The sequence below is a fragment of the Diabrotica undecimpunctata genome, chromosome 2 (assembly GCF_040954645.1).
Source record: "Diabrotica undecimpunctata isolate CICGRU chromosome 2, icDiaUnde3, whole genome shotgun sequence".
Classification (NCBI taxonomy): domain Eukaryota; kingdom Metazoa; phylum Arthropoda; class Insecta; order Coleoptera; family Chrysomelidae; genus Diabrotica; species Diabrotica undecimpunctata.
The window spans coordinates 43177680-43196835 of NC_092804.1; the positions used below are offsets into that span (position 1 = coordinate 43177680).

Here is a 19156-nt window from a genome sequence, read left to right on the forward strand (position 1 = left end):
TTGAAGGTAACGTAGCGGGTAAAAGATCCAGAGGAAGATCTCCAGTACGATGGTCGGACCAAATAAAGGACATGACTGGTTACTGATTCTCCGAAGCAAAATAATACGTACAGGAGAGAGATAATTGGACAGAAATAGTTTTAAAAAAATTACATGACGCCACTACATCCTTACGAAGGAGAAAAGATAGAGGAGGATGTTAAATATATGGTCGGCCGCCAAGAGCATTTTTGCTTTTATTCTTACAGATAGTGTAACTTCTGCCAAAAAGAATTTTGCCTCTCTTAATCTACTTTATACATCTTCTTCTGGTCATCTGCTCACTGTTACCAGGTTCCCATGATATACAATCATGGGAAAAACAATCATTTTCAACAAGCTTTCCTTCAATATTCAGTGAATCATACCTTCGTTATCTTTTCCTAATGCAATATATTGTATATTTCGCTGACACAACATTATAATGACTTTTTGTAACATTTCTTTAACATGTAACTAATAGACAATGGTATCAAGTAAAAATAGCCGATGGAAAAAGAAAAAATAATAACAAACCGTCTTTTATATCAAATAGTGTGATTAATATAAAAATGATTAATGATAATTATTAAAAATATTTTTCTGTTTTAGAATAATCGACAAGGAGAATGCTACGCCAGCGTGTCGGGCTCAATGATGGCTAAATTCGACTTGGACAGCTCCATCAGCCCGCACAGTAGCTCTCAAGGTGACGAATGTTCAGCCAACTCTAACTCCATGTCGATTTGCAAATCGGAATTGCTTTTTAGTCCAGTCAAGGAAACACCTGTGCCTGTGAATTTTAGCGTAGATTCTTTGGATTGTGACTTTCATGATATGATGTTAACGTGCCAGGCTAATAAAGATAACTATACCATTGCGTTTGAAGGATCAATTACCATGTATTCGGAAGATAGTGATTACAATGAAAAAGGTGAGTTTCCCAAATAATGTGCGGATAAGTTGCTCCAATTAAAAGGGTTAATGGTACCATTTTTTATATTAGGGTAGCTTTAAACTGAAATAAATGGGCTCCCTCACTTTTTTTGTCCCTGAAAGCAAGTCTGTTCTTTTTTTGGTTGTGTATCTAGTAAACTCGGTTCGCTAATCCCAGTCCGAACTGTCTAGTGAATTTAGTAATTATTTTTTTGCGAAGTTAGTTACTTTTTGACAGACTAAAAGTGGCTGGAAATTACTATACAACCAAGCACCCGTACTCATAGCCCATATTAATAGTAAACAAACTAAATAGTAAATAAAATAGAACTTTGCGAATTACCGACAATCAATATTTATTTATCTGCACCATATAATAAATAGTTATGTTAAATTATAACAACTAAATATATATTTTTTAAATACATACCACCCATAAAATTTGATGGGTTTAGTATACACTTCGACTATTTAGAATAATTCTTCTTTTTTTCGGGCAAAATATGCCCGAGCTAAGCGAATGGGGTTTATCTATGTTATTAATGGTATAACACTTTTATTCATGGTTGTAACAATATTACTTCATACATTTATACAGTTTATATATCGTTATCTATACATATACCCAAGTGTATATACCCATAAGTAAATTAAAAATATAACGGGTGTGCCATTACTCCAAGACAACGTAAACTATTTATTTTTTTAATGGTTCACATTGTATTTTTTGATTTTTCATAATCTACTAATACATTAAAATACAACCGTTAAACCAGTTAGAACTAATGAGATTCAATATTAATTATTATATATCGCTAATATCACAACTCTTTATGTTACTACAACTTCTGATCTACTTAAAATAAAAACCTGGCCCGACTCTAATTTACTCTCTTTTAACGTGGATAAGACAGTATCATTTTACTATTAAGAAGCTCTTTACTTGCTTCTTAATAACAGCCAGATCAGTATCAGTTGATTTAATGTAAAATTTCATGGTATTCTTATAGACTGCAACCTTAAATGGTCCCTTCATATCGATTTGAAACTAGCCTCAGCCTACCATGCAATAGGCATGATGTTTCGAAGGATATCAATTTAACATCTTCCAAAATAATATATTTTTCTTTGTTCGAGTCTCATCTTTGATATGGTCTTCCTTTTTGGAGTTCTAGTATAGCTTCCGAATCTAATGTTTTTTTTTAATTAAAAAAAAAAGAGCAATACGATATCTGTTTGGCATCAGGGCCGCCCAGAGCCAGGCCGGGCCCCGGAGATGAGAACCGCCCCCCCCCCCGCAAACCCAGTTGAACGAAAATTCCCAAAAATCTGATAACTCATAAACTGGGATATGTAATAGTGAACACTCATACTATTGACACAGGAAGGAAGAAAATTAAAACAGTTTTAACACTTAAACTTTGTTTTTAATTATTTACAATAGAACTGTTAGTTACAACATAACTTTTCTTGCTTTCATATCCGCAAAGTTTTGGATCACGTGGTCGAAATCAAGAGTTTTTGCAAGTTTCGACTCCATGCTTAACAGTCCCAAATCAGATAATCGTTGTTGACCCATAGTAGATCTTAAACAAAACTTAATTCGGCTCAAAACACTAAATGATCTCTCGGCCTGAGCAACGGATACTGGTAGGCAACAGAATATGCGAAGAGCAATGCACACATTGGGGAAAAGATTTGTCACATTAAGGGACACGAGCTTGTTCAAAAGTTTTGCTGGTTTCAGCGACGTATCTGAGATGTTTGATTTACTAACAGTTTTCAAGTAAATCATTTCATCAACTAGATCCCTGCTTACATCTGAATTGTACTCTTCGGCGAATCTTACACAACTTTCTGAGATCGTATTCTCGTCCATTTCGTTATACTTCCATAAAAATGAAAATTTCATTTCGATTTCTCTCAGTGCTGTGAACCTCGTTTTCAGATTGGCCACCAAAACATCAATTGCTCTCATGCAATGCTCCCACGCGCAATGTATTCCCGATATATTTTTATTAATTGTAACTTATGCAAAGAAATAATTTCTTGCATATTGCCTTTTCCAAATGCATAATATTCCTTATAATAATTTCATAATTAAAACCGCAAGCAAATTCAATCTGTTGTAAAATATTTTAATAAAAGGAATTTTTTTAAATTTGCTAACGGTCGGGCCCGGGGCCCAAGGGGGCCCGGGCCCCGGGGATTTTGCCCCCTTGCCCCCCCTCTGGTCGAGCCTGTTTGGCATCAGAAGAACAACACATTGCAGAAGCTACTTAAAAAATCACGGGATTTTAACGGTTCCCTTCTTATATATTTTAGAAACTGTTTGCTTAATTCGTAAACACCCACACTTACATGTTTTTTCAGCAAGACATAATCATGACTACTCCATCAGAAATTCAACCTTTGATGTTTATTTACCGATCTCGTCCACTGAGCTAGTAAAGAAATCTATATTATATTCGGCAAAATAACTATACAACAATTTCCTTTTACAACTTAAATCTGCAACATCTTTCCTCAAGTTCCGTAAAATGGCAAAAGTCTATCTATTTGAAAGACCATATTATTCAGTAGAAGAGTTTCTCATCAAATAATTAAGAAATTACAGTACCTTTATGTACAAGAAACCAAAGTATTTTTATCTATATTTGGATATCATACGCAGCCACTGTAACTTATTAGTTCGTAAGGTAAATTTTAATTGTTATTGTTATTTTCTGACTTTTTATAAGCTTTGTCCATAAAATTGTACAATTTTCAGTGACAATGAAGCATATTTCTATTATATTCTAGTTTTTGATCAACAACCACTTTCTCTTTTTTAATCTTTTTATTTGGGTATATATTTGTTTGTTTGTCTAAAGAAATAGCCTAATAAAAATATGCAAATGAGCATCAGGTACTTTCATAAACAATGCACATTTGAAACCCCGGGTAACTTATTATGAACTTACTCCTAATGACTCATTACAGCTGTTGTAAAGGAATGTTTACAAATTTATCTCTTTAAATAAACATTTCTAATATCGTCTTCTAAATAACAAGGGTTCTATGACTTAATTACTTTTAGATAAGAGCCCGAATTCCCATCATTCAGACAGTGCACACTGGTCGAGTAACTTGAACGTTCCGAAAAAGAATCTGAAAGTGCTAGACAACTCGATGACGAAGTCGGACTCGAGCAGTTTTACCACGTGGAGTAAGTTGAAGAAGCGCGGCAGCGAGAACCTTCTTCGACGACATCCTTCGGGAAACAATAATAATTCAGGAAGTGAAGCTAGTCATTTAGGTTTAACGGATGTGGGAGCTAAGAGCCAAAGTATGCCCAATTTGTACAAACAGAAGCTGAAAAATCTGTCGCTCGTTAGTGAATATTCCAAAAATAGTTCGGTGAGTACATTTTATGATGTTTAAGTAATATAATTTTTTTAAATATTCAAGTAAGATAACACACTGATCTGTATTTCCATGGAAATTTCAATACGTCATGGCCGCCATTTATATACAACTTTCTGATCTCTTTACATACACATACATACATTTTATTGCTTATAACAATAATATATACAATACATACATATTTAATATTTTTACAGAACTATATACATACTTCATAAAAGCTGAAACCAACTTCTTTCAATATTTTCTTTCCTGTAACATTTTATACGCTTACGTGATCTTTGCTATCTATTTTGGGTCAAATTGTTTCAAATTATCTCTTATGATAGCTTTAATATTATTAATTTTTATTATATTGTGGATTTTTAAGAATATGGGACTAATAGATGTTCATGGTCGTGATCTATATCATACTAATTTTTGTTATTGTTTGCATTGATTTAAAAATTAATTGTATTAGTCCAGTCGTCAGAGACGAAAATCACTCAACCTCTAAAAATCATACGATCAAGCTGAATTTTGCTGATAATGTCAATTTTGGAACTCAAAAAAGTTTGCTACTCTTACCCCAGGGCTTACCAATAAAACCCCTCTTGTAGGGAGGAAAAACTAAAAACATAGATTTTCTAACAATCTGTAGGCTGTAGAAAGAAATGTTTAAAGCAAGAAATGTAATTTTTCTGTAGAATGAACCGTTCTCTCAGAAAGAACGCTTGAAGCGACCGGCGATTTTGAATGTCAGTTACGCGCGCGAAAGCAATTTGTTAAATAAAATTCGCATTAACTTGACAGTAAAAATTTGATACCGTTTGACCAGTGTTTCCTATCGACATAAATCAAAATGCGTTTTAAAGGTGGAGAGTGCAGCTTTCGTATGCAGTTTTTGCATGTTAAATAAATTTACTACTACTACTATCGGTTTACAGCGTTCTTCGACGCCTTCCGACTCCTAACCGCCATTCTTCTCTATTCAGCCATAGGCCTGGAGGGATTTCTCTTTCAGGTTAAATAAATTTGCAGCTGTTAAATAAATAAACGTTGCGCGATTTTTGCCATTTTTTATGATTTTCATGAGATCAATAAAATGTATTACCTCTATTGACCGGCCGCTGTAGAATTTCAATTGTTAGAGCCCAATTTTCAAAACCTATAACATGAAATCTTGACTTTATATTTTGGCAACAAATATGAGGCACTTGAATTATGCCTAAAAAGCGCGGAATTAAACTTTCACATTAAAAACGATCTCGCGTCACGGGAAATGCTTCCTCGAAGACTGCATTAGGTGGAATTTATTGCTGAAGTTGTGTAATTTTGAAACTCGTACTTGTACATTCGAAAAAAAGCAGTTTTAAACGTTTTATTTGAATATAAGGCCGCTGCGAGAATTGTAACCCACAGGCAGTACTCGAGCTGAGCGCTGAGACTCACCTGCATAAAGCTCACCTGCAATCAATAGTAAAAAAGTTGTGCAATGTTTATATATTTAATAGCTTTATAGAAACTGTCTTCATTTGCGACAAAATGCAAGAATTGAGTAAGAAAGTTGCACTTTCCAACTTTAAAACGCATTTTGATTTTTGTCGATATACACTCTGATAAAAATATCGAATTTTTACCATCGGGTTAATATAAATTGATTTCGCGCGCGTAACTAAAATCGCCGGTCGCTTCAAGCGTTGTTTCTGAGAGAACGCTTCATTCTAGACAAAAGTGCTAACGACCATTTTTGTTCAAAATTATTTCAGCTACATTTCTTGTTGGAAACATTTTTTTCTACGGCTTACAGATTCTTAGGAAATCGATGTTTTCCGTTTTCCCACTACGAGGGGAGTTTTAGAGGGTAGTTTTTCTCCCTACGGGGGTAGGAGTATCAAACTTTTTTGGGGACCTAAAATTGACATTCACAGCAAAATCCAGTCTGTTCGTCTCCGTCTCAGATTTGGAAATCAAATCTCTGACGACTGGACTATATTGCATTTACTTCATTTCCCTAAACACGTCAATTTATACGTTATATTTTCATCAATTTGAAATCTTGGATATTTACAAATAAATATTATATACAGTCAATTGTATATCTGCCCTATCACAATTCAAATTAGTCCGGGTAGTAGGGACCACCGACAAGCAAAAATATTCTCATTCCATATTTTTGTTCAATTGGAAATAGTCCCCTTATAACAAAAGTGCATTTTGGTCAAAAATTGTTTAAACAATTTTTTTAAACAAATTGTAAAATTTAGTTTTTACGATCCCTAGTAACTTTTCTATAAAATGCATCGTTTTCGAGTTAATAATAATTTAAGGTCCGAAAAAACGAGAAAATTGCCATTTTCAAGGCTCGATGACACATTGAAAATCAGTATTTTTAAGGTTAGCAATCGTAAAATTAAACCTTAAACTCCATTTTACAAGATTTCGAAGAGCTTTTATCCATAACTTTATTGAAACCCATTGTTTTTAATTGTTACTTTCGCGCCGCGCCGAGTTCCGCGTCCGTTATATATACCACATAGTGTGTAAATCAGTGATGGAATAAAATTGTTTGTGTCCTTATTTTGGGAAATAGAAAAAACCGCTGGAACTTGTCAATTTGTAGATTCAAATGCGCTTTTTAAATATAAATTTGAACGCACAGGGCGATTCACGCAAGTCTATCATATCCATTATCTTTAGTTTTAATAAAAACCCTGTATATTTTTATGTTTTAAAATGTCGTTAACAATTTGATTAACGAACTACGATGTTTAGGCTCTATTATGAATAATACAAAGTGAAATTATGTATACTTTTCGTCAAGGAATTAAATACAAAACTCAATATATTGAAAATTATACATGATTTCAAAATTTCAGATTGTATTATTCATAATAATTATTGTTTAGAGTCCACATAATATAGTTGGTTGAGATCAAATTGTTAAGTAGCTTTTAAAAGCATAAAAATATACAGAATATACAGGACAAATTAATATTTAAAAGTTGAGGGGTCTCAGTATTTTTATAATTTTTTGAAATAAAGATACAAACAATTTTATTCCATAACTGGTTTCCACACTACATGTATATAGCGGTCGCGGAACTCGGTTGGCGCGAAATTAACAATTAAAAAACAATGGGTTGCAATAGAATTATCGATAAAAACTCTTCGCGTAGATTTAATTTGGTGATTGCTAAACATAAAAATATTAATTTTTCACTGAATTATCGAGCCTTGAAATGACCATTCTGGCACTTTTTCAGACCTTAAGTTGTTAATAACTCCAAAAAGGATGCATTTTAAAGAAAAGTTTCTAGTCTTTTTTGCTCAGGATCAGCTAATTAACCAATTAAAAACTTGTTCCGGTCAAGAGACTGATATAATGATAGGTTCGTGAGGCGGTTTACCCGGTTTATGGATCATTATTATATCAGCAAATTTCCATTGAGTTATTGAGCCTTAACGAGGCATTGAAAAGTTGTGTTATTATAACTATTCCTTTATCGGCTAACTCTTTTAAGATAGTTCCTGTTATCAAGTTCATAGCCTGGAGATTTTTTGTTTTTAATCTATATTTAATAGTATTTTTACTTCTCTTTTTGATACTGGTTTAATTTGCTCACTTGGCTTTTGGATTGTTGCTAGACTTTCGTAAATAGGTTCATCTTCTTCGGTACTAACGGAGAGTAGAGGTTTAAAAGCTTCTTCAAGATATTTTTCAAATTTTATTCAAATATTTTTTTCTTGATATGTTCTCACCCATGGGCCATTTGGATTTCTTAATGCTGGGATGTGTTTACCATACCTGCCACATGTCACTAAATTTCCTGTATTAATTATGGTTTATTCACTCTTACGGTCTTATTTACAGTGTCCACTCAGCATCTTCGTGATCATTTTCAGTTCTCATTACCTAAGATCCATTACACATAAAGACCCTTATTTTTTAGCTTTTTAGGCTTTCAGAACTGAATTAAACCGAAGCGAAATGAGTACTTAATTATTTATAATTATTATTAGAAGTTTATATGTTTTGAACTAAAACATACCCTATTGCTCTGAAGCTATTTTCTTGTGGCATTTTAAATTAATTACTATTTAAATGGGAATAAGCCACAATTAAAGGTTAAAATACGTTTATTGACGTTTCAATTTCCACTTCAATTTTCAATTTACTAATGTTTGTATTTTGAGAACGATTTCCGAAGTGGAAATTGAAACGTCAATAAACGTATTTTAACCTTTAATTGTGGCTTATTCCCATTTAAATAGTAATTAAAACATACCCTATTACGTTGGGTATACACAAAAGACTTATCAGGTGGTAGTGTGAACAGTCTACGAATCCAAACGACTTCGTTATCTACAATATATAGTCTAGATCAGTGGTCGCCAACCTCTTCAATGTGTTGAGCTACTTTGTTAATTTTAGAATAAACAGCGAGCTACCCACACGGAAGCCACGTAACGCAACGTAAATGAAATAATCCACAGTTAATCTATCATTATATGTATTTATTTTTCTGTTTAACTGGTAATACATAATACATAGGTACTAATAATAAACTAATAACAAAATAACTAATATTACTAGTACGTACTTGTTCATAGCTACATTCCTACCTATCAAACGAAGGTATTTGAAAAATAACTTTTAGGTATTTGAAAAACACAAACTTTTATCCAGCCACAACGGCATGTCACGTATGATTTAAAAATAGTTAATAATAACAACAAAAAAGTAACGCACTATCATAAACATAAACATTGAAAAATAAAAAAGCACGTTCAATGAGAAGGCTGACACTCAGACTCATCGATAATTTTTTTAATGTTTGCAGGATAATTTGATGCAGCCATTCGAATACAATTATCCAAATGTTCATCTGTAAGTCGATTGTGATATTTGTTCTTAATAAACTTCATATTGGAAAAGAAGATTCACAGAAATAGGTTGAACTGAATAATGCTTTCACTTTCAAGGCAACACGGCATAGAACTGAATATTTGTCTTTACTTACAATAGGCCAGATACATTCAGTACTTGAGACTAACGATTTTAGGGTTAAATCATTTTGAAACTCAATGACTTCCATTTCTGTTGCAGCAATGTCTTCGCCAAAGTTCTGCATAACACAAGCTGCAAACTGCTGGATATCAATTTCCATAAAGGGTGAAACAATAAACTGCGCTACTAAAGCCATTTCATTGAAATCCTTAAAACGATTTTTGAAGTTACTCTTCAGGGTAGAAATTATTTCTACATGATGTTTGTTGTCATAGGTTGTCACAATTAGGTTTTGTTCCCAAAACTCCAGCTTTTTGATAAATGCTTTTATATCAGAAATCATTTCCGCTAGTTCTTTGTCTCTCTCCTGAAGCTACAAATTAAGTTCGTTTAATTTCTCTGTAATGTCCGAGAAAACCAAAATCTCTAAGCCAGATTGAATTTTCTAGTTCCGGAGTCGGTTCATCGCGTTGTTTGAAAAATTGAACTATGCCAGATAGGACATCATTAAAACGTTTCAGCACCCGTCCTCTACTTAACCATCGGACTTCAGAGTGAAGGAGTAGGTCCCCGTATTGACAGTCAACTTCATCGGCCAAGGTTCTGAATAATCTTCTTTGTAAAGCTTGAGCTCTAATCTTGTTCACAATTTTTACCACCAGTTTCATAACGTTGTTTAGTTCCAGGAAATTTCCACATAATGCTTGCTGACGGATAATGCAGTGGTAACAGAGAAATTGCGGAAAAGTTTCATCTTTACGACATAATGCCACCAGACCCTTATCAAAATCCACCATAGCTGGAGCGCCATCGGTTGTCAAGCCTACCATTTTCGATATTGGAATTTTCTCGGAAGAAATAATATTTTTTAAATGAGAAAACAACTCCTGTCCAGTAGTGTGTCCATTCAGTGGAATGAACTTCAAAAGATTTTCTTTAATCGTAAAATCACTAAAAACCATCCTGACAAACACGGCCATCTGGGCAGTGTCAACGACATCTGTTGATTCATCCAGTTGAAGTGAAAAATAAACACAGTTATCTAAGTCAGTTCTTAACTGTAAAAAAATATCATTGCTCATTACTTCTACACGTCTCATCATTGTATTAGCAGAAAGTTGCATAGATTTTATAGTTGAAACTATCTCGCCTTTATTTCTAAAGTTGGCAAATAACGAATCAGCAGCTTCTAAAATGCCTGTTTTATCATTTCCCCGTCTTCATAAGATTTCTTTTTTTGTGCAATTATCTGGGACACACGGTACGATGCTTCAGTTGCAGCCTTATTTTTGTCGACTGTTCTTAAAAATATTGATTGTTGTCCAATTAACTGTTTTTTAACTGTTTCAGTTTCTCCTTTCTGGCGGCAGAATGTAATGGGAATGATTTTTCAAAATTAGAATATACAGTTTTATGATGTCTCTCAATAATTCCTTTTTTAGCAACGGAGACCGAAGTATTACATAACAAACACACATTTTTATCTTTAACTTCTGTAAAAAAGTATTGTTCTTCCCATTCCGAATGAAAGTGGTATGTCTACCTTCTTACAACTGCTTGCCATAACATTATTTTTGTTGTTCTCTACTAACCTAACCGCTGGACGTTGGTTACGCGTTCAGTTTTAAACTAAGCGCAATGTCGCCGCGCCGTGCGTATTTATCCCGTTCAAAGCAATCCAGATCGTTCTCGAACACTAACGCGCTGGTCCGGCTGGTCGGTTCTATAAATAGCCGATTCAAGCTTGACGGCGTCAGGGGCACATCGCTCACCGCAACGTTGCCGCTGTTTATGTTTAATATTATGACAATTAGATTTTTTTGTGGAATTTTCGGAAGTTTCTCTAATTTTTGCAGTTTGTATTTTTTAAATTAAAATCGTTGTGAGAGCTACCAGAATTGCCTCCGCGAGCTACCGGTAGCTCGCGATCGACAGGTTGGCGACCACTGGTCTAGATCTTGGCAAATTTATTTGAGTTTTTTTCGGTTCAAAACTTATCTTGTTAGTGTGATCAGTAGGTAATCTTTTCGAATACGAGTTCTGCTTATAGTACGTCATAATAGTTTGAACTTTAAAATTGGCCCTGTTTTATGTATTTTAGTTATGCACATTGCTATCAAATGAATACACATTTAAATTATGTTCTTGGTATAATTATTTTGGGAGCCTATACCTACCATTAAATAATTTATGTTATATTTTATCAGTCATGAATGAGACATGTGTTATTCCAAAACTATTGACCTGGCGCGGCGTCTTAAATTTGTAAACCGTTGCCAAAAATTCGATATGAAACTTCAGACGGTAAATAAGAAACAAACTTTTCTTTCTATTTTTGTTTCAATTATTTATTGGTTTTGTTTTTATTGATACAAAGGTTTGTTTTTACAAAATGTTTGTGTCTTTCAAGAATAATCAAGTACTACGTATTCACTCCTACAAAGTTTATTAATATTCGAAAAATATTTTTGTAAATCCTTATAAATACTTACAAGCTTTTCTCTTTAGCATTTCTTACTTGATGCTCAACATTGCAAAAGCGTGAAAAATAATATATATCTAGGTTCGTTATGTTAGCACCTCAAATAACAATGTACTCTCTCAGTACTGCGTAGTGCGATCAACCAAAATTTGCAGTCCTTCTCTTATTTATTAATTTTAGGATTTCTTAGTAAATTTTGTCTGGTCCGTGACTTTTGTTAGCATGTAATTGCCTAATGGTAAAGTTCGTGTAACCTTCTGGTTAAGGTCTAGTATTAGAGTTTTCAGGTGCGCAAACGCCCTTAACATGACCTAAAGACCACTCACGTAGCCGGGACGGACGGCTTTACGTGCCTTCCAAAGCATGGTGGCGGCTCAGTTATATTAAAAGTTGCAAAATTTTTCGTTCGCGGGAATTAAACCCGGGCCCTCCAGCTTGTTAAGCCAGTAACGTTAGCTATCCGGACGTAGCACCATGCTACGTCCGCCACTTGTCAGAATCGACAGACTTTGATTACTAGGGTAATATCGTCTCTATCTTAATTAAATAATGTTTGTATGTATTTTATACGTTTTATATTTTTTTAAAACTAAGTACATGCATTTGTGTAAGTTTTGTGACATATTTATCTGGTTTCAGACTGATACATGCACGGTGAAAAGACGTCCGGTCAAAGTGTTTGACATTCAACATCAGGCTAACAGTAGCGGCAGCGGCAGCGGTAGCGTCTCAGAAATGGCGACCTCAGTAGATGCTAGTTTTAGTGATAATGTCAACACCAAACAACCAAACTTTAATCTGGTCAAACTTTTTATGAAACAGAAAAGCATGAGTGTAGAAGGTAAGAGATTTTTAAATTGTATTCGTGTTTTTGGAGTTTTTAAACCGTGGTTCGGAATTATTTGTTACTGATGTTTCGTTTGCAACTGCGACAGATGTTATCAAAGTCGAAGCGCTAACGTTCTACCTTTAGCTCATGATATTCCCCTAATATTTACGGTATTTATAGACATCGAATGGTTCTGGGTTCAGGTTTTATTGCTCAGTGTTTAATGAAAGAAGTATCTAACTGAATCACAACTACAGGCAATGTGGTAAATTCCTGGAGTTGACAACGGTTCTCTTAAATCTTTACCCGATCTTGAACTTTCTTGCATCATCTTCGTTGCTTTGAAGATGGAATTGGCGTCATGTTTTACTAATGTTTTGCTAATTCGACCGAACTTTTTAATTATTACAATTTCATTATCTTAAAAGGTAGTCTAAGCATTACTTTGGAACCATGCAAAGGCCTTGGAAACATAACAAGAGAAATAAAAAATATGGACAACAAACAATAAACATGGAACGAATTTAATAATATAAAAGTTAGATATTTAGAGGTTGTTGAGACATAGGCTACAACTCACCTAAAAATTCAGTGGCTTACCAGCAACTTGCAAAAGGTATTACTATTGAATCAAATGGAAGTAACCAATTATATTGGTATGGATGCATACAAGAAACAATATAGATATAATACAACATAGTAAATATTGTACCAAAAAAATTCAACAAAATTAGAAAAGAGTAGAAACAATGAAAAAAATGAGCAAAATTTCCTCTAATCTGCTCGAACAAGATTGTCTCTTTTTAAGCTCTTAGTATCATGTTATAATGCGGGACAGTTGTGAAAATTTTATTGAGTTTTCAGAATGTGCCAGTTTGTATAAAAAAGTGGCACATCCTGAAAACACAGTCAAAAGGTTTTTTTAAGTCAATATAGATAACATGTTTTTGATCAGAAAGGTAATGGTTAGTAAACTATTTAGTGTTAAATAAATCACCATCAATGCAAGTTCTCGTGTGTTTTATATAGTTAAACTCTCCTCTTAAGAATTGTGCAGTAATTATATACATTTTTTAGGAATGTCAACTACCATGGATCAACTTCAGTCATCTTCAGAAAACTGGCCACCTAGTCATTCCGCGGAAAGTTCTTCGTATGAATCCAAAGAAAATGAAAATTTGAAAGCAAGTGCAGATCTCAAAACAAATGATTGTACGAGAACCTATGACTTAATAGCAGAAGAACCAGAGGAGGAACCATCAAAGTGCGAAGTCGTAGATCAACTTGCGGAAAGTCTATCAAAGTTGAATCTGAGTGGGAAAGAAAATACTCAAAAACCCGAAAAAGTGTTACCTAAAAATGTGAATAATAACAATAGTTTTAGTGCCGAAAAATCTATGAAGATGAATATTAAGAATATGCTAATGAACAGAAGTATACAAACTTCACAATTTTCAGAGATAACTAATCTTAAAAACGCTAACAAAACTTGCTTCGATAATACTAAAAAACAAATCAAAGTAGTAGAACCTTCTTTTTTAAACAAACTGAAGAAGGAGGGTGAAGGTGAGAAACCAGTATATGTTTTGTATCCTAATTATGTTCTGCCTGACTTAGATTTTCTAAACGACAAAAACGTCGGTTCTGATCTCTTGCTACTTCCTCAAAAACCTCCAGTAGTGAGCAATAAACGCAGACCATTTAGCTGCAATGATCTGGAATCTTTGAAAAAGAAGGGATTCGGTCACGTGCAAGACTGGGATTCATTAAATGTGCTCCTTCCACAGGAGTATCGAAAAATTTTATCCGAAGTACCGGAAGTATCTGAACATATCAAAATGTCCGCAAGGGAAAAGCCATCTTTTATCCAAAATAAATTCGCCAAAAGACGACCTTTAAGTTGCGAAATCAACCAGTCTTCCAGTTCAAGCACCGCCACCCAACCTAGTTCCGGATACAGAGGCTCTTCTAGTTTACTGACTGACTCTCAAAACAGCCCTGTGCCCAATAACAACCTCAATCCATTGTTCGTATATCGTTATGATAGTGTTACCAGCTCAGAAGCAAGTTTGTTAACTAGCGAAAAGCAACGTAGCATTACCACCACTGCACCCGGAGTGCCAGTCAGATGTGTTAACTCTCATCAGGAGGAATGTTTGCCTCCTAGACCACCGTTGCCAAGAGGAATTTTGAGAAAAGGTTTAGAAAAGGTATGTTTATATTTTTTTTATCGTAAGACAATCATTTAACTATCTTAAAATGTTAATTGATTGATATCACTACTCTTTTAGTTAAAAGAAAATGAAATATATATTCCATTCGTTATAATTTATACTATTTTTAGACAAATTCTTGGTACCTTTTGATAGAGCATCCAGAGTATTGCATTTAGTGATATAGATAGCTCACTTTTATTCCGTCAAAAGTCTCTATTTTCAGGATAAGCTTGTCTAATTTCCAATTCGCATTGCAAATGACTAATTATATCACGCATTGCATATTAGTTACAGTTAAAAATATTTCATCGGTATAAAAATTAAGTTAACTTTAAACCTTTCAACCTTTTTTTTTTAATAGAAGAGTTCTTCGCCTCAAGTAAAATTATTTTTTTGATACTCTTAGTTTTTTTAATGTACAATGTCTTAAATTTTGTAATAGATTATATGAAAATAATTTTATTTTTAGGTGGACGCTAACAAACGATACAGCATGTATGAAACCAGCGAGGAAGAGAATGTGGAAGATATTAACTACAAGAGAAAATCTTTCCCAGAACCCTACTATCTCTTACGAAACAAAAGATTTTCTGAAACAGAAGACGAAGGTGTGGACGCTGGCACGTCTAGTAGTAGCCTTGATGAGCATCCAGACAGTCTACCTCACCATCATACAGAGTTCAACTTATCAAATATCAGCAACGACGAACTGGCTCAATTGGAAGATTTCTTGAAATTAAGCGGAATTTCATCATCTGACCAAGAAGATATTTCAGAAAAAAGTCTTGGCCAGCTAAGATCCTATGTAAGCAAGTTTTTGGCTTTGAAAATCAATCAGGATGGAAGTGAACACTTCGGAGGAAAGAAATGTGTCAGTTTTGCCGAAAAAGTTAATGTTTTACCGAAACATTTGGAGACCAAACAGTTTATTCCACCTAACAACTCGCCGAATGTTTCTGCGTTTGTGCAACAGAAAAATTACCAGGTAAGCATATTCTTTTTATATTCACTAAATGAAAGAGAATGGACAAGTTCAGTTGGTTTAAAATACTATTTCATCAATTATATTCACAAATATTTGTAATATTTTACTGGATTATTATAAAAAATTAATTTTATATCTTAACGCATACGTATATCGCATAAACATTATGAAAACCTGTTGTATATATTTTTTGCTGGAATAGCCTAGATATTATCGGATTCAAGGTAATGTGCCAATGTCTGCTTTTCTTCTCAGAGAAAAGTGATCCAGTGTATCACTTGAACTACTGTCTATTGACTAAAACCACCCCAATTTTTTACCACTTGCACTGCGGATTTTCTGGTCGATGTTGCATGGTTGCTGGTTGCATGGGTATACCTGAAAATTGTCATGGCATCGTAAAGTCAATGAAATTGATGTGCTTGTCTATGTCGTAGTTCTTTGAGAACAGAGAGTGTCTTCATTATCACAGCTTTACAATTACATTTGTTTTTCCATTACATCGTCAATTTTTGTGTCGCTTTTTCAAATTTTAGTATAGCAATATATGTGTTCTGCTTCATCTTGAAGCTTGAATTCTCCTCTCAGTTTAGTCATATCTTGATCTTGAATGTAAGTTTTTCATTAGTCATTCGTAATTAGTAATCAGTAATCCAGTAATACTCATACGTTTTTTTCTCAGTGATTTTAAGATCTTCAGAGATGAAATGTGATGTCTTCTGTTTTCCTTATCCAGATTTAGCCAGATTTAGTACAGCTTACACTCCCTCTAAGGGGAAAATTCACTCATCCCAGATACCTACGGTATCAAAAGGATTGAGCTCTGGTGGGACTCTTTTCGTGTTATCGAGTCCTAGGCAACTTGGTATGCTGGAGTATCTCCCAAAAATTTTCGTACACATCTGGACGTCGCAAGATGTTCATTAAGACCTAGCTCTTTTATGTTCTCTATGAGCTTTTTCGGAATAAAACCAGTAGTAGATAGAATAATAGGTACTGTGTGAGTACTTTCCATTCTCCATTGTCTCCTCCTGTCTCTCCTGTTCCTTATATTATTCTATTCATATTGTTATTGACTCTGTTTTTTAAATTACTAGTGTTAGTAAGTTTGAATCATTCTGTCCATTATTTTTTCGAGTGCTTCGTTGCCTTTTTTAATTTAAAAGTGTTCTGTTTATGGATGTTTCTCTGCTATTTGTAAATTTTCTATACAAAACTGTCCCTAGCTAATTTTATTAAATGTTGAGAATGTTTGTTATTAAAATGAAAGGCAATAGTAAATTAAATATATATCTTTAAAAAACCCCACACGTTTTCCTCTTGGTTTTTGAGTTATGGACAATTTTATGCACACGTGTGACAGAGGACTATTGTAGCCATTCAGGGGAATTTAATGGACAGAAACAATAATTTATATTTAATTTGACAGTATTTTTTAATTTTATGACACTAAAGTCACTCAAAATAAAATATAAAAAAACATTACTTTTGTAATTACTTTTTTTGCATGTATTATGTATTATAGATTTTATGGAAATATATTCTAGTACATCTTGCATCAATAAAAAGTCAGACATAGATAAACTGAGCAACATTTATTGTTACTTACTGGAAAAACATCCAAAATAAAATTAATATCTACCTGTACCCACACAAATTACACTTATATGCATAACATGTTGCATACCATTAAGACAGGTTTAAAAATTAAAATCACCTAAGATGGGCCTCTAGTATTTCTTAAAAAGAAATATATTAAGTACACCTAATTACTTTTTAATCATAGGATTTTTTCTTTTTGTTCTCTATGTGTCAGAGTTAAAACACACCAGTAAAAGATGACAAACTAAATTTTTACTATCTGTACCTAAATTTTAAAGAATTTTAAAATGCATTTTGTCCACTATTTTATATTTTATATGTGTGTTAATAATGTTGAGTGTCTATGCTTTTATAAATAATCTCAACGACTAGTAAGTTGCACTGAAGATTTGTGATATTTTATAAATATTTACATTTTTTTTCTTATTACAGTGTCTTGAAAAAGGAATAAAACCATTCCGAAAGCTAGACAAAAAGTCATAAGAGTGTTTCATTAACATCCCGGCCAATTTTCTGACTGCAACCCTAATAAACTGTGTTGTTTGTTTATATTGACAGTCACTAATATCCGTTATTTTATATATATATATATATATATATATATATATATATATATATATATTGTTTTTCTATTATCTTTCAATTTTTTAAATTTCCTGATATCTGTGTCTATAAAATAAGACTAGGACCTACAAACTTTAGAACACTATAATGTAGTCATAAAAGTATTTTAAGTAGGTACCTAAATGTTATTGTTTTGCCAATTTGTTTCCTGAAAATTAAGATTAAGAATTAGAAAATTGGGAATATATTTTTTAAGTATTACGAAAAGTGGTACTGAACTTGTCCTTTATTGATAATAAAATTTTTGTAATATATTCTTTTGAAAAATGTAAATTATATTTTTAAAATTAAACAATTTTTTTATAGACTAAAAACCTTACCGAGATGCCCATCTGCGAAGAGAACGAAAACAGTCCCAATTATTCTAGTCCTCAAACTACCCCAATTCACCTCAACAAAACCCTTTCCGATAACCTTATTCAAAAACGTTCTCTAATTAGTTCAGTTACCGATTCAGTCGAGCAAATCATGCACCATTTCTCACTGGCATCCAATCAGATCGAACTAAATGCACTGGGAGACTCGAGCATAAATCCAGCATGCGCCAAATTGGCATTAACCACGCTCTGTCCGGCACTCTACGCAATATTAAGTGACGGCTTAAAGCCGAGCCTTGAAACAAGTTTTGGGGCTATACATAATTCTGTCTGGCAGGTGGTAGAGGCTTCTTCGCAGCAAGGGCCTCTTACCAAAGCACTGCATGATTTAGTGATGCGTATTAACAGCGAAGATGCCATAACGGAAGGATTGGTCAAATTCAACGCTTTCGTCTTCGGATTGCTCAACGTCAGGTCTTTGGATGCTTGGGCTAGTTTTCTAAGAACTAGAGAAAGTGTACTAAAGAAACATTATACTGCTGATTCGTTGTTGGTGATGTCGCATACAGGAGGAGCAAACATCAGATCTCTATTGGATACGATGATCGCTGCTTTGCAGCCACTTGCCTTTTTGCCTTTCCAGTTGGATTTGCTGTTTGAATTCAAACAACTACACCAGAGCTTTAAGAGAATGGATTCGTATCATCAACCGTTTAGTCCTACGCACAAGGTATGCATGACCACTTAAC

The 19156-nt window shown here is 33.7% G+C and overlaps 1 protein-coding gene across 9 annotated transcripts in view; it reads left to right on the top strand.

The window, feature by feature from the left end:
• The window catches only part of LOC140434462 (uncharacterized), a 271759-nt gene that overhangs the window by 236095 nt on the left and 16508 nt on the right, over positions 1–19156 (top strand). For all 9 annotated transcript variants that reach the window (XM_072522754.1, XM_072522752.1, XM_072522748.1 and 6 more), the window contains 6 exons: positions 631–952; positions 4034–4353; positions 12474–12675; positions 13741–14873; positions 15349–15864; positions 18397–19137. In XM_072522754.1, coding sequence (XP_072378855.1) covers positions 631–952; positions 4034–4353; positions 12474–12675; positions 13741–14873; positions 15349–15864; positions 18397–19137 — 3234 coding nt within the window. The remainder of the gene's footprint in view (positions 1–630; positions 953–4033; positions 4354–12473; positions 12676–13740; positions 14874–15348; positions 15865–18396; positions 19138–19156) is intronic.